The sequence below is a fragment of the Quercus suber genome, unplaced genomic scaffold (genome assembly GCF_002906115.3).
Source record: "Quercus suber isolate HL8 unplaced genomic scaffold, Cork oak 2.0 scaffold_528, whole genome shotgun sequence".
NCBI classification, from domain to species: domain Eukaryota; kingdom Viridiplantae; phylum Streptophyta; class Magnoliopsida; order Fagales; family Fagaceae; genus Quercus; species Quercus suber.
The window spans coordinates 224,739-247,448 of NW_027069977.1; the positions used below are offsets into that span (position 1 = coordinate 224,739).

The following is a 22,710-nucleotide window of genomic DNA, read 5'->3' on the forward strand; positions in this document are numbered from 1 at the left end:
CATCTTTTTTTTTTAAAGTTCAAGTTAGGTATTTTTGCCTAAACAAAATCCAAAAAAAAAAAAAAAAACATTTTAGGGAGATTATAAGCTACATTATTACTTTTGTCTACGAACATGTGAGAAAATAATTTTCTAAAAGGAATCTGCAAGCATCTTAGTGTCATAAATCTAGGGCCGACTCTAGCAGAATTTTTTTTCTAAATAACAATAAATATTAAAATATTTAGTTAGTTGTCACGTTGCAAAAGAAAATTGAAAACTAGCATCTCGAGTGTCTAAAACTCGAGTTCCAAGATAAAAATCAAGTTTTTAAGGCTTGATTTGTAAAAAAAATCCAAGTAAAAATCGAGTTTTAAAAACTCGAGTTCGGAAAACGCCGCTATAGGGCTTAAAAACGTCACTATAGGGCTTAAAAATGGAGTTATTAAAAAATTTAGCAGGAAAACGCCGCTATAAGGCTTTAAAACGTCAGTATAGGGCATAAAAACGCCACTATAGGGCTTCCTGAACCTGGTATTGAACACTTATGAAAAAATTTTGCAGGAAAACGCCGCTATAGGGATTTAAAACGTCACTATAGGACTTAAAAACGCCACTATAGGGGCGATAAAACTAAAAATTTTTTGCATGGAACTCGAGTTTCTAAAACTCGAGATTTATGTAAATGGATCTCGATTTTTTAAAACCGAGATGTCTACTTTCCCTTATAGTTTCAAGTGTTGCCTAACTAACTATATACAAATCATTTCCAAAGCTATTCTGCACATTCCCCCACTTTAGCATATAGGTGAGTAAGGCATTCACCTAAGGCTCCAAATAAAAAAAATACCCCTCTTTTAATTAATATAATATAATATATTTATATTATATTTCAATTAAGACTTATTTATCCTTTTATCCATATTAAGAAAAAAAAAATTTGAAGGCTCATTTTACTAGCTAATAGAATGCATTGTACATTAAAAAGGCCTTTACTATAATCCAAAACATGGGCAATTAGTATGTATTAAAAAAAAACACACACACACACACGCACCCAAAGATATTGACTACACATCACGCAGGTTGACGTGTCACATCAACTACATATCAACCCATTTGTTATTTGGGTTCGGTTAATGTATGCCCTTAGGGTATACATTAACAATCCAATTTCGGAAATTTTTTATCATGAATTGAAAAAGCTATAAAAAAGTTTAACAACTTTTTCAATTCCTGATCAATTTTTTATTAAAATGGTTTACTAACATGTACCTTAAGGGTATACGTTAGTAAAACCCTTGTTACTTTATATAAAGTTTTTTATACTTTAATTAATATGATTTTTCCCATTTCTATTGGTATCAATTTTTTTAAAAATATTTTAAGTAATTTATTTAATTTGTATTGTATAAGTATATTTTCATTAGTTAACCTTTAAGAATAATCTACCTTTTGTTTTAATACTAATTTATCAAGTTATATAATAAATAAGATTATATTTGTGCAAGTTTAGTATAATGTGGTTATATCATTTATGGTGCGTATATATAAGTTGTTGGAAATCTATGTTTGGGTTTAAAATAAGCGTTTGTAAAAAAAGCTATAAGGAATTGTGGTTGCAAAACAGAGTTTTGAGTTTTAAAAATGCTATTTTAATCTCTCATAACCTCTAAGCAAAGAGACTCTTAGTAAAGTTGGAATCTTACTTTCGACAAATTAGGCCTATTATTCTATACTTTAATTTTATTTTAGTTAAATTTTATTTTATTATAAATCACATTTCATTTATTTATAAAAATATATTTTTAATTATAAATGTATGCTAGAAAATATTCATCTAGATATAAAAATAAAAATAAAAATAAAAACTTAAAAAGAAGAAGAAGATAAAACTAGAAAATTTAATTATAAATGTATGCTAGAAAATATTCATCTAGATATAAAAATAAAAATAAAAATAAAAACTTAAAAAGAAGAAGAAGATAAAACTAGAAAAACAAATTGAATCTCAAAAGGCCTTTATAGATAAATTTGTTATTAATATTAAACAACACAACAAAAAATTTAGGTGAAAAATATAACAAATGAACAAGAAATCTATTGACAATAATGCAAATAGTCTTAATTAAATAGGTATTATTTAATTAATATTTAAATAAAAAATAAAAAAAAAGGCCACTTAAAATTTTTGCCTAAGGCTCCAAAATTGGTTGAGTCGACACAGTGTAAATCAAATCAATTTGCAAGCATGTTGGTTAATGACGTGTGTTAGGGAGACTTGGGGGTGTTTGGTACATCCATTAAAGCACACATTTTCAGTTTTTAAATAATATTACACGCATTTTTATACACTTTTTAACTCACACATATTTTTACATAAGTTTTCAAACACATATATCAAACACCCCCTAACATCTTAGAAAGACTTTAATTGAGATGTTGACTAATATTTCAGGAGACTCCGAAGACGTCACTAAACCTTAGCCTAAACTTATGTTATATTAACCACTAACTCTTTTATTAATATTTCATACGAGATCTCACTAACATGTATATACCCAACATCATGTTTATCCTTGTTCTATTTATCCATTTCTTTTCCTTTTTTTGTTGGGTTAATTATATTAATTGACCTTTTAAACTAACTAGAAATTTTATTTTGTTTTTCTTGTTATTATTACCATGGTAAATGATACTAGCCTCATCGCATGCTCTCCGCGCGTGCATGAAGCTTTTTTTTTTTGGGTTTAATGTTATAATTTTTCATTCATTACAATTTGAAGTTTAAGTGTATTTTTTTTAATCAAATTATGTATTTAAGAATTACTGATCCAGTCGGAATATCATTAGACCAGCCACAAAAATTGAACATTGAAAAAAAAAACGTTGAAATCATATGTTCATGTGAATGTGTTATTTTTTGGATGCATAGTAGGATCAATATACACTTTTTTTTTTTTTTTTTGATGAACGGATCAATATACACTTAAACCTCAAATAGTGACAAATAAAAAATTATAATACCAAATAAAAAAAAAAAAGTCTTGTAACACCCGCTGCGTGCCACGAGGCTAGTATTGTTTCATGTAGAAATGTCATACAGGTAGAATCAAAGCCTTTTGTAAATTATAGCATATGATACCAGCATCAAGACCTGCATAATTTCCCCACCAGGTGCGTGTCTCACAGTGGAGTGGATAACAAGCGCTATAGGCTCTGTAAGCTGCCTTCGACCTCTGTATATTATTACTCAAAACCCTCGCACAAGCAGCACGCTTCGCTTTTGCTATAACAAAAGTTTTCTGCCGACTCCAAATAATACGAGGGAGAGAGAATATACTTTAGCAGACTCTCTACGTTTCACTCTCTCCCTCTTTTTTCACCAAACAAAGCAAAAAGCCATGGCTTCCGGTGCCTGCACTTTTTCCTCAGACGATATCGTGATTAAGTCTCCAAACGATAGTCGGCTATATAGGCTCATTGAGCTCGAGAATGGGCTCCAAGCCTTGCTGGTTCACGACCCTGAGATTTACCCAGATGGGCCTCCTCCTAAATCCCTTGAGAATGGCCATGAAGTAGATGAGGATTTGGATGAGGAAGAAGAAGAGGAGGACGAGGATGAGGAAGATGATGAGGAAGACGACGAGGAAGAAGAAGATGAAGATGATGATGAAGAGGAAGAAGAAGAGGAGGACCATGAAGTTAAAGGGAAAGGAAAGAAAGGTGCTTCTTCTCAGACTAAAAAGGTTAGTGTTTGTATTTTATAGCCAAATCTGGCAATACCCAGTTGACATTGGGACTTATTGATCAAAACCCAGTAACAGAATGCTGATAATGAATGATAGGAAAGGATAAAAGAAGAAACTTCAAGTCTGCAACACTTGCATTGCATTGTCGATCTTACTGAAAATCCAAAGGAGTAGAAAACCTAATTGCCAATAATAAATTTAAGATCACTGAGCTGTTTAATTTCATTTGCATTTGTTGTAAATTTACATTTTTTTGTCAAATTTGATTGTTAAGAAACAATTTCAATAAACTTGTCTGAATGCCATATTCATTGGCATCCCTGGTGTCTTTTATATGTTGTTTTAATCTGATGGATGTTTGTGGGGTGCTTATGATATTGCTATTAACGCTTTGCATTTTCTGACCTGTTTCTTTTATTAGTCAACTCAAATTACCAGCATTGGATTTGATTTGTTAATAGGAATTGTATGTTTTTTGTTGCAGGCAGCAGCAGCTATGTGTGTAGGAATGGGCAGCTTCTCTGATCCTTTTGAGGCACAGGGGCTTGCACATTTTCTAGGTTTGATTATATACCATTTATCTTACATGAAGACACGTGCCTTTTTTCCCCCTCCATTTTGGAACAGAAAGACAAGGATTTTCAATTAGCTTCAAGATCCCTGTGAATGATTTTGTTAGCCTGATTGCATCTTTTAATATTAAAAGCTGACATCGTCAATAGGGAAATATCCTGTTTTAGATTTACCGTATAGTTTTGATTTTTCCCGTATAAGAAGTTAGATTAATTTTATTTAAATTGATTGGAAGGTAAGTGGGGCTTGAATCCAATACTTTGCTAATTCATACTTCAGACAGTGAGTGACTAGAAGCTTATGAACATTAGATTCTTATTTAGGCTTAAATTAAAACTTAACACAGTGTTTGGGGTGAAGAAATTGTTAAATATAAAAAATATTACAAATGATGAGATTTTCATCCCCATCATTTAAAATCCCATAATTTATAAATTTCCTTGTTTGGCTGTAATCTTTGTAGAAAATTTAAAATGATGGAAATTGTAAATTTTAAAGTTTGGACATGCCAAGTGCCTTGTAGCACATTTGACACTTCCTAGTGTTTCCAATAGTGATGTCCAGGTTCACATCCCCCCCCCCCTAAAAAAAAAAAAGGAAAAAAGGAAATTTGGACATAATCAAAATTTGTATACAGCTATATTACTTAGCAGTTAGCACCTTAATTGAACTCAAGTGTAAAATTATGAGACATTTTTTTTTTGAGAAGATTATGAGACACATTATATAATGTATACTCTAGCTCAAATTACTATTGGACCTCATTATGATAAGTGGGGAGTTAGGGGGGCTGATAGATACCATGAGTGACTGATGTGCCACCAAAAATTTTCACAAGTCCACAACCAAGAATTATTCAAGCTTTTTGTGAACACCTAGTAGACAGCCATTCAAATGACACCATCAAAGTGAAAAGATTACTAAACTTATGGCTCATGTACAAGCATCATCACAATCACATTGAATGAGCAGAAGTGTTTCAAGACTTACAAAGAAAGAATGTTCAAAAAACCTATTCAACCATGGCCTAAACTTATAGGAGAGAAACTCAGCAACAAAAATACGAGAAAAAGGCAAAAAGCGACTTACTTTGAGTTATGCAAAATGAGACATATGAGCTTGATACTAGAGAGAAATTGCAGGAAAAAATAAATAATTTTGAGCACTTTGTTTGGAGGAGGAGGTGATATGAGATTGAGAGTGGAGGATGTGAGATAAAATGTAGGGAGGGAAATTTGGGGAGAATGAAAAAATTTTGGTTGGTCGCACTTTTGTATATGCAATCTCAACTTGGCACGCTCAAAAGAAAATACCTCGTTTTGCGAATTTATCAAATTACACCTATTTTGATAGGATTTAAAGCCATAATTTGTGACCTGCAAATCTCATGTTTATTTACCCCTGTTAATTTGCAATTTCTTCAATCATCAAGACAAACGAAGGAATTATTAAAATCTGTCCCCCAAGTTCCCATTCCAGTTCTCCGACAAATTCTGGTTCTAAATCCTCTTGCCAAACGCACTGTTAAAGTATTTATGCAGCATTGGGTTAACTTTTTTATGATACATGTTAAAATGGAAGAATTGTGTGCTGCAAATGTTATCACAGTGCCATTATGCTGTTCAGGTGGACATGTATGATAACTAACAAAGAAGTCCATGTTAGTCTTTCCAGTTTCCCCCTTTCTGCTTCACTTTTCTTCACAAGAAGACATTGTCTTTTTTGTTATCATTCCTTCTTTTTTGTAACTTTCTAATTTATTATTTTTCTTGTTGTAGAGAACCTCTAAACATTTCTTGTATTTCAATTTTCTATCAGCAATTCTAAACTGGATCCTCATACATTGCTTACATGTTCTCATTTTTTGCAGAACACATGCTTTTCATGGGGAGTACTGAATTTCCTGATGAAAATGAGGTCTGTTTGTCAAAATTATATTTAAAATACTTATTTTGAAAGAAAAAGGAAATCACAGGGTGACTTTCCTTTCTATACTCTTTTGAGAATTCTCTTTATGTATGCATGTATGTATCTATCCTTCATGCTTTTAATAGTGTGTATATGGAACAAATTTTGGGTGCCACAAGGTATGGTAACTGTAAAATGATTTGAATTTTACATTTTCTGATTTACGACATCACATGATGGGCATGATGCCCCTGGAGGGATTTTTCATGTTAATCTCACTGCATTTGTTGTTTCTAGATTATCCTCAATATTAATTACTTTTATACTTGGTCAAAAGTCTCATGTATGTTTTAGCAGTTGTGCTTATTTTCAAGTTAAAACAGAGATTGATTGTGTGTGTGTGTAATGGTATTTTGGCCAACCAGTTTGACTTTTTTTTTGGCTAGTATGATAGTTACTTGTCCAAGCATGGAGGCTCTTCTAATGCATACACAGAATCTGAGCATACCTGCTACCATTTTGAAGTGAAGCGGGAGTTTCTCAAGGGTGCCTTGAGAAGGTAGGTTCTGATTTATTTATTGATAAATGTAGTCATTTTCTTTTTTTTCGTTCATTAAATGAGGTTGTGGTTGTGGTTTCCTGGTTGCTTTTACTTTGGCAGTAGATCTTGTTTTGTCTTGATGGTTGCTACCCGTTCGCTTTATTTGTTTTGATGGAAAATTTTTGTGAAAATAGTTTTTCGCATTTTTCTATAAAATAGTTTTTCGTTCATTAAATGAGGTTGTGGTTGTGGGTCAAAGGAAAACTATCTTTGGTCCACAAAAAACCATATTAAAAAAATATTTTTTAGAGGTGGTTTTTTGCTAAAATTTTCCGAAAAATAACTCTATCTTATGCTAGGCTAAACAAAAAAAGCCGAGAGAGAGAGAGAGAGAGAGAGAGAGAGAGAGAGAGAGAGAGAGAGAGAGAGAGAGAGAGATTTAAAATTGTAAATGAAAAAAGAAAATAAAGCGGCTGGAGTCATAGACTTATAGCCTTCATGATACCTACAATTGATTGTTAAGTAAAACCAATGATAGATTTCAATCCAAAAACAAAAAACCAAATGATTGATCACCTATAATTAACAAACTTATCTCATAGCCAAGAACTGTGTGGGTGTAGGTGTAAAATACTAAAATAGTACATTTGTACGTCAAATACAAATTGTAAATGGATTGTTTAAAGATGAAGATCATCAATAACACCTCCGGCCAGTAATTAATAGGGAGTCTACAAAATAATATTGGACAAATAACTTTGATAGTATCTAGTTTATCAAGAACTTTAATTTTACAAATTATTGCAGCATTAGAACGACAAGCCTTTTTTTCAAAATTTTAGTTAGAAAACCAAATTCATACATCGTTTTTCAATTTTTCGTGATTACATTAGTTGGTTTACACAATATAGCGTTATACATGTTTTGATTTAAACAAGAAATATTTAAAATTTTTTGTGCATACCAAACACTAGAAAACATTTTCAAGCTCATTTTCAAGGTCGCTACCCAACATAGGAAAATGAGATACTTTTCTAGAAAATGTTTTATGGAAAATGACTCATTTTTTAAAAAATGCTAATGTCAAAACAAACGGAGTGTGAAACTTTGTAAAATATTAATGATGGTCTTGCATATGTTGCAAGCACAAATGTGAGTTGCGACATTAACTGGAGGAACTGCAGTTCTTTTTATAGGATTTTTATCTTTGATTAAGATGTTTATATTACTCTTTTGTAACAGAGGAACAGTATAAGGAGATGTTGGAATTGGAAGCTTATTAGATCAATGAATTTATTTTTGATAATACCTCGTATCTTGATCATCATAATATCTCACTGATTTTTAAACTGTATAAACAGTCACTACAAAATTCTAAATAATGTGTAATATAATATATGTGATTCTGTAATTATGGCATAAATAGTGTTGCTGTTTCAATATAATTTGCCTGTAGCATGATGTATAGTCCCAAACTGCCTGAAATTCTATTTGTATTTTCCGAGATATTTATGAAGTTGTTTGTTGATATATTTTCTAATATACTTCATTTGCAAATGTGGTTAATAATTATGTTAGTCTCCTTATTTCATCAGATTTTCTCAGTTCTTTGTTTCACCTCTAGTGAAGAGTGAGGCCATGGAAAGAGAGGTACTTGCTGTAGATTCAGGTATGTGCCACTCTTATCTGAGTATGATGATTTTTGATTTTTCCTTTTCAAAAAGAGTTTGATTTTTGCTTGCTTACAATTATGTAGCTAAGGTATATTTATTATTGCTGATGGTGTGTACCGTAATGCTATATAAAATGGAATATAGAATTCAATCAGGTTCAACAAAATGATGCCTGCCGTCTTCAACAACTTCAATGTCATACAGCTGCACCTGGTCATCCTCTTAAAAGATTCTTTTGGGGTAAGCTTGGATCCATTGTGTTCTACCTATTTTTTTGGTTGAAATTGTGTCATTTTAATGAAATAACAATCTTTAAAAAAAAAAAAAATTCTGTGCTTTACATGCAGGCAATAAGAAGAGCTTGGCTGATGCTATGGAAAAAGGGATCAATTTACGGGAACAAATATTGAAACTGTACAGAGATTACTACCATGGTGGAATAATGAAGCTTGTTGTCATTGGTGGAGGTGAAGTTTTCTTTTCCGATTCTTGAGATATGATGTTTTATACTGAACCATTTAGGGTTTGCTTGAACTTAAATATGTATAACGAATATGAATTCAACGCAATTGTATTTCGGAAGAAGGATTTTCCTGTTTTCAAATGATTATATTGGATACTGTGGAAGTGGCAGATTTAGGTGGTCTGGTGGTGATGGTGGTGTTGAGGCAATAATGTTATGGTGGAGATGGATTACTGATGGCAGTGGTCAATGTACCTCTTGGTGGTACCCGTGATTTAGTGATTCCAATATCAGTAGGCTTTGATGTGGCATTCCTAATTTGCAACTTGTTTGTATTGGTAGGGATGGATGCATTGGTGGAGATAGTGCTGGTCATGGGGTGAACAGTTGGAGTTGTGAGGTTGGCAGTGGTGTTACTAAAACCTCCACTTATTAAAGCAAAATTTACCTACAATCAACTAGCGTAATTGTTCAGATCCACTTCCACATTTTTTTGTCAGTAATCAAAGACCTGATTTGTTCCTAACATCCAATGTTTAATCATTTTGAAACATGCTTTTAGGGCATAGATTGGGACTTCATCTGCAATTCTAATGTTTGAAAATTAAGGCACATCTTGGCCAATAAGCCCTGGGTCATATGATATGTCCTCATCTCACAATTTTGAGTGGAGGGCAAGGTTGGGAGTTCAAAATCCTATTGGGCGTGTGTGTAACTTAGCAATCAAAATATTTTTTTGAGGCACATCTTGGCATTTTCTTAGCTGTAATGAACTTATGAATTCCTTATTTTAGCGTGTGCAGATGATAATTGTTTCATTTTGAAGAAATATTACCTAATGTTAATTTTAATGATGCATGTTGAATATACAAATGCAACACATAGTGGGAATTGATGAGAAATTTATTTAAACTGATCTCTATTTTTTGCTGATATTGGTAGTATGACATTGTTGCTGCAGAGTCTTTGGATGTACTTGAGAGTTGGGTCAAGGAATTGTTTGGTAATGTCAAAAAAGGCCCTCAAATAAAGCTGGCGTTTAAGGCAGAAGGTCCTATCTGGAAATCTGGTAAACTCTATAGGTTACAGGCTGTCAAAGATGTACATATCCTTGACTTAACATGGACACTGCCATGTCTTCATCGAGACTATTTAAAAAAACCGGAAGATTATTTAGCGCATCTCCTCGGGCATGGTAAGATATAATGTGGCTTATCTTAGATTGGTTGCTGTTAAAAAAAAAGAAAAATAGATACACTCTTACATGTATGAACATGCACAGACACTCACTTGTGCACACACCCACATATAAATACATACATTTATCAATACTTGTATGTGTGTGTAAATATGCCTTTTCAAAAATTTGGATAAGGCTTCATACCAATTGCGTCTCTTAAACCCCGCAAAATTGAGAGTTTTGTGAATTGAGTATGACCCTTTTTGCGTGTGTAAAAATATGAGTAAAGTGAAAGATGGGAATGCTTACTGTGCTTGATGCGTAGTTTGATGATTGATAACACTCTGTAGTGCTTCTCTTATAATGGTGCAATTGTTATGAAGATTATAAAAGAGCTCATTTTTCATTCATTTGATAATATCCTTCTGTTAGTGAAAGTGGTTTGTCCTAAATGTGCTTTGATTTATACATTAAGCTTCTGGATACGTATTGTGATGTAGTATTAATTACTACTCCCTCTGCCCCTTATTGTTGGTTCTACTTAGAACATCCAACTTTTTAAGGGAATATCATCTAATACATTGTGTTTTAAATTAAAAAAAAATTAAAAATTTTCATTTTTATTTTTTATTTTTTATTTTTTATTTTTATTTTTGATAAATAACGAAAGAATATTATTAATAATAGAAAAATTGCCAAACCGAGTACATAGGGGATGTACCATGGGGGCACAAATCAAGAAACAAAAGAACAACGGTCAAGGAAAATAGAAAATGAAGAACAAGAAAAATGGGAAAAGACCACACTCCATTCATAGAAAGCGTGTAAGAACAAAGACTTAAGCTCTAGCAAAGAACGCTCACAACCATCAAAGCTTCTAGCATTTCTTTCACGCCAAATGCACCAAATCAAGCAATGAGGCACTAATTTCCAAACATCCATATGACGATGTCGCGCAAACTTTCCTTGCCAAGCCTCAAACAACTCAAGAACAGTATGAGGCATAACCCAATGAAGACCAAACAAGTAGAAAACCATAGACCACAACTCCCAAGCTATGGGGCAATGAAGTAGCAGATGATCCACCGACTCCCCACATCTCTTACACATATAGCACCAATCAAGCACTATCACTCGTCTTTTACGAAGGTTATTTGTTGTTAAGATCTTACCTAATGAAGCAGACCAAGAAAAGAAAGCCACCCTTGGAGGAACCTTTGATTGCCATATCATTCTCCAAGGAAAGGAAACAAAAGTAGGAGGGTAGAAAGAGCTATAATAACCTTTAACCTCAAAACCTCTATTCCTTGCAGGCTTCCAACAAACCTTATCTAGGCCAAACCCCCGCACTGACGAAGAATATACCAACCCCATAAACCGATCAAAGGCTTCTTCTTCCCAATCTTGTGGTGGATGACGAAATTGCACATTCCAGTGAAACCTCCCAGCAGACCAACCCATAATTTCAGCCACCGAGAAATCCTTTGACCTACTAAGACAGTAAAGCTCCGGAAAGGCCTCTTGTAAAGTACAATCTCCACACCACACCTGCTTCCAAAATTTTACTCTAGAACCATCCCCCACCTCGTAAACCAGAAATTTAGAGAAGTTCATCCAGCCACTTCTAATGTATCTCCATAGGCTGACCCCATAAGGACTTGTCACCTTTTTCGTACACCAACCACCCCATATGTTCCCATATTTTGCCTCTATAACCCTCCTCCATAAAGCATCGGTTTCCATGCCATACCTCCATAACCATTTTCCTAGCAAGGCAGAATTAAAGTTTCCCAATCTTCTTATACCCAACCCCCCAACCTTCAAAGGCCTACAAACCTTAGCCCAATTAACTAAATGAATTTTAGGCTCACCACCAATCCCATTCCACAAAAAATCTCTCTGTAATTTCTCCATACGCTTTGCCACCTTTCCTGGTAAAGGAAAAAGGGAAAGAAAATATGTAGGCAAAGACGAGAGCGAGCTTTTAATGAGTGTCACCTTACCCCCTTTAGATAAATACAATCTCTTCCAGCCTGCTAATCTCCTCTCCATTCTCTCTAGAATAGGATTCCAAACAGATAAATCCTTAAATTTTGCACCTAATGGAAGACCCAAATATGTCAATGGCAGAGAAGACTGCCCACACCCCAACAAACCCACCAAAACCTCTAAATTGGGCACCCCACCAACATGTACCAACTCCGATTTCCCCAAATTAATACTAAGCCCTGACACCTCCTCAAATCTAGCTAAAATCGCCCTCAAATTAACAATCTGAGAAGGTTCAGCATCACAAAAAATCAGAGTATCATTTGCAAATAAAAGATGAGACACCATCACTGACTGACCAGCCATACTACCCACAGAAAAGCCTGAGAATTGCCCAACGGAAGCAGCCACATCCAACATAAGACTTAAAGCCTCCATCACAATATCAAACAACAAAGAAGATAAAGGATCCCCTTGCTGAAGCCCCCTAGAACTTCCAAAGAAATCAAAGGTGTTACCATTGATTAGAATGGAAAACTTTACAGTAGATATGCAATACCTTATCAATTTTCTCCATTTCTCTGAGAAACCACAACGTTGGAGCATATACAATAAAAAATCCCAACTCACATGATCATACGCCTTCTCCAGATCCAATTTACACAACACACCTGGAACTCCTGACTTCAATCTACTATCAGTACATTCTGAAGCAATCAATACGGAATCCAAAATCTGTCTGCCCTTCACAAAAGCATTTTGTGAATCCGAAATAAGCCCATTCACCACCCTATGAAGCCGATTAGCCAACACCTTAGAAATAATCTTATAAATCCCACCAACTAAGCTAATAGGCCGGAAGTCTTTGACCTCCACCGCATCCACTTTCTTGGGAATAAGGGCAAGGAACGAAGCATTAAGATTCTTCTCAAATACTGCCTGAGTATGGAAATTATGGAATACAGCCATAATTTCTGTTTTCAAAACACCCCAACAAGACTGGAAAAATGCCATGGAAAAGCCATCCGGGCCAGGTGCCTTATCACCATAAAAATCATTGATCACCCCAAACACCTCTTCTTCCTCAAAAGGTCTATCTAACCAACTTGCATCTTCCATCGAGATACTAGAGACATTCACATCCTCTAAGACAGGTCTGTGAGCCACATCTTCAGAATAAAGCTGTCTATAAAACTGAGAAATACAGTCAGCTATAGCAACCGAATCCGAAGACAACACCCCATCCACCATAAGCCTATCAATAGAATTAACCCTCTTGTGAGAGTTAGCTATACGATGGAAAAATTTTGTATTCCTGTCTCCCTCCCTAACACAGAGAACTCTAGATTTTTGCCTCCAACATATTTCTTCCAACAAAGTAACTTTTTCTAACTCATCACGAATTCTTCCCATTTCTACCCTTTCCTCCACTGATAAACCCTAACTTTCCTCCATATTCTCTAGAACACTCAGGTCCTTCCACAATTTTTTAGTCCGAACTTCAACATGACCAAACACCTCCTCATTCCATCTTTTCAAATCATTTTTTAAAAGCTTTAGTTTATTAGCCATAATAAAACTCGGTGCACCATGGACCTGATAGGCCTCCCACCAAGACCGAACCAGATCCACAAAACCATCATCCTTAAGCCACATATTCTCAAATCTAAACGGCATACTCCTTCTCTGAAAAGACCCACCCTCAAGGACAATTGGAAAATGATCCGAGCACAACCTAGACATCCGTCTTTGAGAAACCGTTGGAAACTTATCCTCCCAATCTGCAGAAAACAAGAATCTGTCCAGCCTAGCCTTCGAAACAACTTCTCTAGAATTTGACCAAGTAAAAGTACCCCCTTGCAAAGGCAGATCAATGAGACCCTGTTCCGAAATAAAATTGGAGAACTCCCGCATAGCCGCAGTGAAAGAAGTAGACCCCAAACGTTCGGAAGGGAACCTAACCACATTAAAGTCACCACCCACACACCATGGAACACTCCACCAACTATTCAATCCACAAAGTTCCTCCCATAAAAACCTCTTGTCCCGGTGTAAATTAGGACCATAAACACCAGTAAATGCCCAAACAAACTGATCGACACATTAGTAAATTTACAAGAAATTGAAAATCTCCCCACTGCTTCCTCCATTTTATTCACTATCCGAGTGTCTCACATCACTAACACCCTCCCCCCCCGAAGCTCCACAAGAACCTAAATAAGACCAGTCAACATGTTGTCCACCCCACAAACTACGAATCACCGCTCTATTAATCAACCCCATTTTGGTTTCTTGAAGGCAAACCACATCTGGCCCCCATTTCCTAATCAAATGTCTAACTCTAAGCCTTTTATCCTGCTCATTCAACCCTCTGACGTTCCAAGAAATAATCTTCACACTCATTGATAAGGCACAACAGCCCTCTCAGCACTTGCACTCCTAGCTTTATGTGTATCAAATTCAACATTTAAGGATGACAACAAATTCTTCAACTCCCGCTGACCTTTCTGGCCTGACTTGACCAACTTCGACTAATCACCCACCACAATTTTCTGTTTATCTTTCTTTCTGGCCTCCAAGGCTAATAGCAGTCTTGTTATTTGCTCCTCAAAACCTTCCAACGAAGTGCCCACAGATTTCTTAAAAGCTTTAATCCTATTGGTTACCCATTGTGATAGTTGACAATTGTCCACGCTCTCCTTACACCCAATCTCCTTCACCTGACTAGACACCACCTCCAACGGACCTTCAGTGGCCAAAGGANCCCCCCCCCCCCCCCCCCCCCCCCCCCCTTTGTCCTGCTTATGTTCCATGCAAATGGGGTAACTCCAACAAAGTTTTATTAAAACTTTGGAATAAGTTAACAGATGCCCTAAGGGAATTGATTTAGGAACTATTTTTAGAAACTTTTTATGGGAAAAGAAAAAAGTAACTAACTTTTTTGATAGCTTTTATAATTCCCATGAAAGTGAAGTATTATAACTTTCCTAAAATGGTCTATTAACAAATGCTATAAGGGTACCCATTAACAGGACCCTAAAACTTTTCTAATCAATAAATCAACTTTCCTTATGTAGAGTAACCAATCATACCATCTTGTTGGTCCTCTATTCCACTATGGGAAATATGGTCCTCTTTGAAAAATCAATGGACATAATGTTAATTATATTCTCAACTTACACTTTACTTTATTTCAAAAGTCAATACTTCTTTTATTTGAGTTTAAATTATATGTATAAAATAAAAAATAAGGAGTCTGGAACACACCGTGATAGGGGTAAGAGTGCAGCGCTTTGGGTGATGAGGAGTCTGGAACACACCGTGATAGGGGTTAATCCTAAGCACTTTTTCACGTTCAGGGATGGTGATACTGCCTACACTTTGCAACGGGGGTCCAACTCGTTTGGACAGTATTTATCTGTGACAGAGCTTAAGGTAGGGGGTTGCGAAGAACTATCATTATTCCTGCCGGTAAGTCACAAGGTGGATGGAGAACTTTTGGGATTGAATTAAGAAGAATATTGGAACCTTCCCAATATGCATTGGGTGGACTGAATTTTGTACCGTACAAGTACAAGCAGGTTCCAAAGAATCGTACTGCCAGGTCTTATGTGGAAGCTGTCAACGCTCCTGTGCCGGCAAGGTTGAAGCCTGTTCAGCAGCCTTGTATCAAAGAGAAGGTCAAGGATGGTGTCGTGGAGAATATTTTGGAGCATCCGAGAGACAATTCTCGCACACAGGAAGTAGTGTATGAAACTCAGGCAGGTAGTCTTCCCCTGGCAGCCGTGGGTGGTGGTGGTGAGGGTGGGGTAGGTGGTATTAATGGCAAGGCTATTTTTGAGGAGGAAATCTCGGAAGGAAATAAGCTCAATATTCCTTTGAAGTTTAATTCGAATTCAAATTTTGTTGAGTTTGGAAAGTTGCATGATAATAGGAAATCACGTTGGTTAGGGAGAGGGCTGATTGTGGATGTGAATGAGTTTGGAAAGAGGCGGGTTTCATGGGATAGAGTTAAGAGTGGCAAACCAGCTGGCCACTGGGTAGAAAGGAGGAGTAATAATGTTCAGAATAAAACCGTGGGGCTGGGCCCATGCAATCACAAAGCCCAAGCAACTTTTAGTAAAACAGTGGGTCATCAGGGAAGTATTGAGTCTACGTTGGGCCTGGGTCTGTCAAGCCCAAGTAATTTTGAGGCTGGAGAAAGTTCCATTAATGGACTTAATGTTCTGGAGACTTCTCATCGGTACTGCCTAGCTAATCCAAGTCTAAGTAGAAGTGAAACCACTGACTCGAAGAAGATTGAGAGCTCCAATGACTCGGCAACTACAGCGGTGATGTTTGCAACGTCACCGAAGGTGGTCTCGGACACTAGTTCTTCCATGGCAGCGGCGGAAGTGGCCGGCAAGGGAGGTCAGCACAGCCCGACCCGTTTCGCCCCGTCACCCACCGTCCCGTTAGGACCAGATGTAGTGGCCCTTGCATCCGACGACCCGATATCGGCGTCTGGTGACCTGAGTGGGTCGATTTTGGTGCCGGTGGGGTCCTCGGCCACAATGTCTTCCATTATTGCTCCGACAGTGACGGGTGTGGAGAGTTTTGGTGGTCCGAGAGCTTAGACTCAGTCTTACACCATGCCTGTTAAGCTAGTAGGGGTGGTCCAAGCTGCCAGTGAATCGGTGACAGCCTATAGTGACCCGATGGTGTCGGTGCAGGTGCCTTTGACTTCTCAGGTGGCAATGGAAGATGGGAAAGAGGATTTTGTGGGTTTGGAAGGCTTGGCCACTACAATTTATGATTCTGATTCTGAGGGTGTTCATATCCCTGGCCCCACTATTAGGGAGTTGGTTGGAGACTTGGATAAGTCTTGGGGTAATTCCAAAGACTGGATGTTACAACTACGTGATGCAGACAATTAGTGCTCCCATTGTCATTGTATCGATCTTCAGATTGTATGTCAGTTTGGGGGGGGGGGGGGAGAGTGCTGAAAAAAAGCACTTAAGTTGCTATACTCACTTGCATAGCACAATGAATTGATGACATTATTGAAGAGAAAAATTATAGCCACATGTTTCTTGGCTTCATTTTTAATTCTGAGCATGTATTGTGACCTTTTCAGAGGGCAGAGGAAGCTTGCATTCCATTCTAAAGTCCAGAGGATGGGTAACATCTCTATCTGCGGGTGTTGGGGATGAAGAAATGCACCGTTCATCTATAGCTTATATCTTTGGCATGTCCATGCACCTCACAGACTCTGGCCTGGAAAAGGTAGTGTTTTTTATCTTCGTCAGACCCTTTTCAGTTTTTGAAGAAGATAACATTTATTACTCCTTGTCTGAATGTTTCTTGATTGGAAATCAAATTCAGTTTTGGCTTTGCTTTCCTAGTGGCAGTTAATGAATGTGGTGAATCATAAAAACTTACTTAATTACAAGGTTATTGAAAGTATCATTTCAGTGCTAAAGATATTATGTGAACCAAAATTTGCTTCAGCGTTGTTACTTTTCTTTTACTATAGGTTTGTGCTTATTTTGCAGATTTTCGATATCATTGGCTTTGTATATCAGTACCTTAAGTTGTTACGTCAAGTTGCACCACAAGAATGGATATTTAGGGAACTCCAGGATATTGGGAACATGGAATTTAGATTTGCTGAGGAGCAACCACAGGATGATTATGCTGCAGAGCTTGCAGGTTTTTCTTCTGTTATTGTTACTGGCATATGGTTCTTTATGGAGTATTGGATCTTTGAATATCTGGCTAGTTTCTTATATCATTGTCACTGCTTTTTGTTGGTGCACTTGTTCCCACTTTCTGAATTTTATTGTCCCATAAAATGCAGAGAATTTACATATATATCCAGCAGAGCATGTTATTTATGGGGACTATGTGCACAAGATATGGGATGAGGAAATGGTCAAATATCTTCTTGGTTTCTTCACACCAGAAAACATGAGGATAGATGTGATATCAAAGTCCTTTATGTCTCAAGGTACATTCTTTAGGTCTACTTCCCAATATAATTGTATCTTACCATATTTTGAACTTTGATATTCCTTTTGTGAGATATATAATCGTGAAAAGGGTGATAAGAGTCTCATGTAAGTGCTTTTGATAGTTCTTTCATTTTTTTATGAATGAGAATATTTCACACTTACTCTTCTGCCATTTATATGTTTAGTTGCATAGTTAATAGTGGACTTTAGTTAGAAGTAAATTATTCATTGCATTCAAATAGCTGATGCAGGAAGTTGTACTTTAATGGGAATGATGAGCTAATAACATTCTCTCCTATTCTTTTTACTGTTCCAGATTCCCAAAATGAGCCTTGGTTTGGGTCACGCTATGCTGAGGAAGATATTTCTCCATCTTTGATGGAGTTGTGGAGGGATCCTCCAGAAATTGATTTTTTACTGCATCTGCCCTCAAAGAATGAGTTCATTCCATGTGATTTTTCAGTTCGTGCTTATAGTACATGTAATGGTCCTGTAAATGAAGTGACTCCAAGATGCATACTCGATGAACCACTGATGAAGTTCTGGTACAAGCTTGATAGAACTTTCAAACTTCCTCGTGCAAACACATACTTCCGCATAAATTTGAAGGGGGGATACGATAATGTGAAGAGTTGTCTCTTGACAGAATTGTTTATTCACCTTCTAAAAGATGAGATGAATGAGATTGTATATCAGGTTAATCACTTATCTTTAAAAAATAATGATTCTCTTGTGCTTACCGATGACTGATTTGTCTGTGTCAGATTTTTTCCATGGGAAAACTGTACGCATTTCATCAAGCTTTGATCTATCTGTTGTGAAACTTGTGGCTATTGTAGAGCTGATTACTCTAGTGGCTCACTGCATGGACTTGAAAAGCAGTTGGGAATTATCCAAAGATGTCTTTTCTTGATTGAAATATTCTAGATTTGTTTTCAAGAGTGGCTTATGTTTCTCTCTGCAGTATTTTTTATTTTTTTAGGTTCAATGATTTTTTTTTTTTTTTTGAAAAAATTGTTATACCACTTAATGGTTCTAGTAGCACCTGTTATTCTGTGTTTTGTTTCTAAGAGCTATTATATAGTACCTTTTTTTGAAAGCCTGGATGGCATAGGTTACTTGTCATCAATAGAGGTATTTTTTTTTCTTATTCAATTAACATCTTTATTTCTCATCACGTTTGTCTTTCAAATGTATGACATTCTAGCCCTGTATATGATGAGAATCTTCATTTTCATATCTGCAGGCCAGTGTTGCCAAGTTAGAAACTTCTGTATCTCTCTTCAGTGATAAGCTGGAACTAAAGGTCTATGGATTCAATGATAAGCTTCCGGTTCTCTTATCTAAAGTTTTGGCAGTAGCCAAATCTTTTTTGCCAACTGATGATCGTTTTGAGGTAGATATAACAGTAGCTTTGCATATATTTTTCAGCTGTAATGTCTGGGTTTGGTGTGATTTTGCATTTAGTTGAGATTTTTTGCTGGTTTCTGGCTCGTTTGTGCTCAATTGACATGGACTTTAATAGGTTATCAAAGAAGATATGAAGAGAACTTTAAGAAACACCAACATGAAGCCTCTAAGTCATTCATCACACTTGAGATTGCAAGTGCTGTGCAAGAGTTTCTATGATGTAGATGAGAAGCTATGCGTTCTAAATGACTTGTACCTGGCTGATTTGGAGGCGTTTATCCCTGAGCTTCGTTCCCAGGTCCACAAAATATATGCAATGTTAGATTTTTGTGTTAGTATAATGCTGTAGGGTTTTTTCCCCAAGTTCTTGATACTCAATATTGCCCTCCTGCTAGTTGAATAAGTTTTGAGTACAATGGCAATAAGTTGACCAAGTATATTAATTATGGTTTCTCTATTACTCTAGTTTTGCTATAAGAATGACACTTATTCTGGCGTGCATGTTCTACAGCTATACATTGAGGGCCTTTGCCATGGCAATCTATTAGAAGAAGAAGCAATCAGCATATCACACATCTTTAAAACTAACTTCTCTGTGCCACCGCTCCCAATTGAAATGAGGCATCAAGAACATATAATTGATCTTCCCTCTGGTGCCAACCTTGTTAGAGATGTCAGTGTCAAGAATAAGTTGGAGAAAAACTCTGTGGTTGAGGTAACTGAAACTTGATATTTTGGTATTGCATCTATGTTTCCTTCAAGTCTTATATCTTTTATTGGTCTCCTCTGACAACTTTGTTCCTTTTTGTGTGTGTGTGTGTGTTACCTCTTCTTGATTGATTTTGCATTGCAGCTTTATTTTCAAATCGAGCAGGACATTGGGATGGAATCGATCAAATTGAAGGCTTTGTTAGACCTTTTTGATGAAATTGTGGAAGAACCACTTTTCAATCAGCTGAGGTAATCGCAGGCTGAAAGTAGGAGTACATTTTTTTTTTTTTGGGGGGTGGGGGGAGCTTTACGTATTTTGTTATCTGCATTTTTCCATACCAAAAATTGACATGAACAGACAGTAGGAAAAATTCTGCCACATTTTATCCTTTATTTGGGGGGGGGGGGGGGGGGGGGTATGTGAAGTTTTATTATTATTTTATTTTTGGAATAATTACATTTTACCCACCTGTACGCCTCTAATTCTATGTGCCAACCCGTGGTTTCAATTTTCACACTTTGCCCACTTGTGATTCTCACCGTTATTGTGCCGTAACCCACCTCTCCACTTTCCGTTACTCTAACACAAAAAATGTAAAAAACAAAACCCCAAACGGATCAAAACACTCCTCATGTGAAGAACATACACAAACATGGATTGATCCAATCTGGACTGACTGGTCCTTCTATGCGGTTAGGCAACACCGATGGCTGATGGAGAGAAGTTGATTCAGCCATGGCTATGGTGTTATGGGTCTTGGCTTGGTGGGTTCAGCCTTTGTGCTTTGTAACCTGGGCAAGGCATTTGAGTTTGAATGGGGTTCTGTATTTTTTGGAAGAGATGAGTTTGGTGGGCTTTTGTTTTGTGGGTCCTGCTTGGCTGTAGCCTATGGGTTTGTGTAGTTAAGGTGTTTGGGTTTTTGTAGAGATTGTGGTTTTTTCTTGGTAGATTTTTGGAGTTTGGCTATGGGTTTGTGTAGTTAATAATCATTTTATTATTATTATTTTCGTTTAATGATTCTCTCATTTCTCATCAGATCTACTCTCTCTCTCTCTCTACGCCATTGTTGCTCCTTCTTTGCAGATTTTTCTTCTTCTTCCCTTATGCTTCTTCTATCAATAATGTGAAAATGTCCTAGGGGAAAAAAAAAAGAGCAAAGAAAAAGACAAAAACCCATTCCCTTCTCTAATCTTTTCGACCCATAATCTTTCCCCCACATAGCTCTTTGTCAAAAATGGTGCAAAAACCACCGGTCACACCAACAAATGGGTCCTTAATTCCCTTCTTCTTCTTCACTTCATCTTTTTCTTTTTTTGCCTCCGTCATCTTCTTCTTTGCAATATGGGTTTTTGATGATTCTTTATGGATTTGAATATGGGTAATTTGATGAGCTTGGGTGGTTTTAGATTTAGGATGAGTTTGACAAAGGAAGAGAGAAAATCGGTTGGGAGAGATGAAGATTGAGAGAGGTGAAGAGAGAGAAATATTAAAAAAATAAAATGCAAAGCTAGTACAGATTGGATCAATCTATGTTTGTGTATCTTCTTCATGTGAGGAGTGTTTTGATCCGTTTGGGGTTTTGTTTTTTACATTTTTTGTGTTAGAGTAATGGAAAGTGGAGAGGTAGGTTACGGCACAGTAACGGTGAGAATCACAGGTGGGTAAAGTGTCAAAATTGAAACCACAGATAGGCACATCGAATTAGAGGCAAACCACAAGTGGGTAAAGTGTAATTATCCTTAAAATAAATTATACATATTCAGTATAAGTTTGATATGAGTTTTAATTATCATGATAATCTCTTTTAAGAGAATGAATAATTTGAATATTTTATTTAAATAAAATTATACATACATACATACATATATGTATATATTTATTTATTTTTCTTAAATGTATAATCAATCTCATGCAATTCATTTAAAAGTAATGATGTTAAAACAAATGAATAACTGTCCTAAAGATTACATTTTTATATTCATAGCTTTTATGTTTAAAAATACTCTTACTTAAATTAGTCGTACCGAAGTGAACTGAAATGCTATGTTAATGTGGCTCAACAAAAGTATAGCAACAATAAATATTATTCTTAAGATTTTAGATATTCTGAGTTTGAGATTTATATATATATAATAAATTTGGATTTAGATTAGATGCTTTCAACCCAAAAATATATTTTCCCATTATGTAAGTGCACAAAAATATATTGAAGTGGAGCAAAATGAACCAAAGTGATCTAGATGGACCGAATTGGACCAAATGGAACAAAGTGGATAGAATAGGACTGAATTGACCAAATAAGAACGAATGGACAGAATGGGAACAAATTGGACCGAATCGGACTGAAATGGACAAACCGGACCGAAGAAGACCGAATAGAACCAATGTGGACTGACTGGACTGAATATAACCAAAGTGAACAAAATGGACCGAATAGGACTAAATTTGACCGAATGACCTGAATAGGACTGAAGTGAATCAAAGCGGATAGAATGGACCAAATAGGACTAATGTCGACAAAATGCACCGAATAGGAC

The 22,710-nt window shown here is 36.1% G+C and overlaps 1 protein-coding gene across 1 annotated transcript; it reads left to right on the plus strand.

The window, feature by feature from the left end:
* Window positions 1-3,273: 3,273 nt before the first annotated feature.
* On the plus strand, window positions 3,274-20,456 carry LOC112024965 (nardilysin-like). The gene is made up of 16 exons (XM_065763861.1): window positions 3,274-3,728; window positions 4,216-4,291; window positions 6,175-6,221; window positions 6,659-6,771; window positions 8,349-8,422; window positions 8,571-8,666; window positions 8,774-8,893; window positions 9,851-10,084; window positions 17,175-17,323; window positions 17,593-17,749; window positions 17,898-18,047; window positions 18,368-18,747; window positions 19,298-19,447; window positions 19,577-19,759; window positions 19,973-20,176; window positions 20,315-20,456. Exons 1-16 carry the CDS (start codon window positions 3,384-3,386, stop codon window positions 20,423-20,425), a joined length of 2,589 nt encoding a protein of 862 aa, XP_065619933.1. The 5' UTR covers window positions 3,274-3,383; the 3' UTR covers window positions 20,426-20,456.
* The last annotated feature ends 2,254 nt before the right edge of the window (window positions 20,457-22,710 follow it).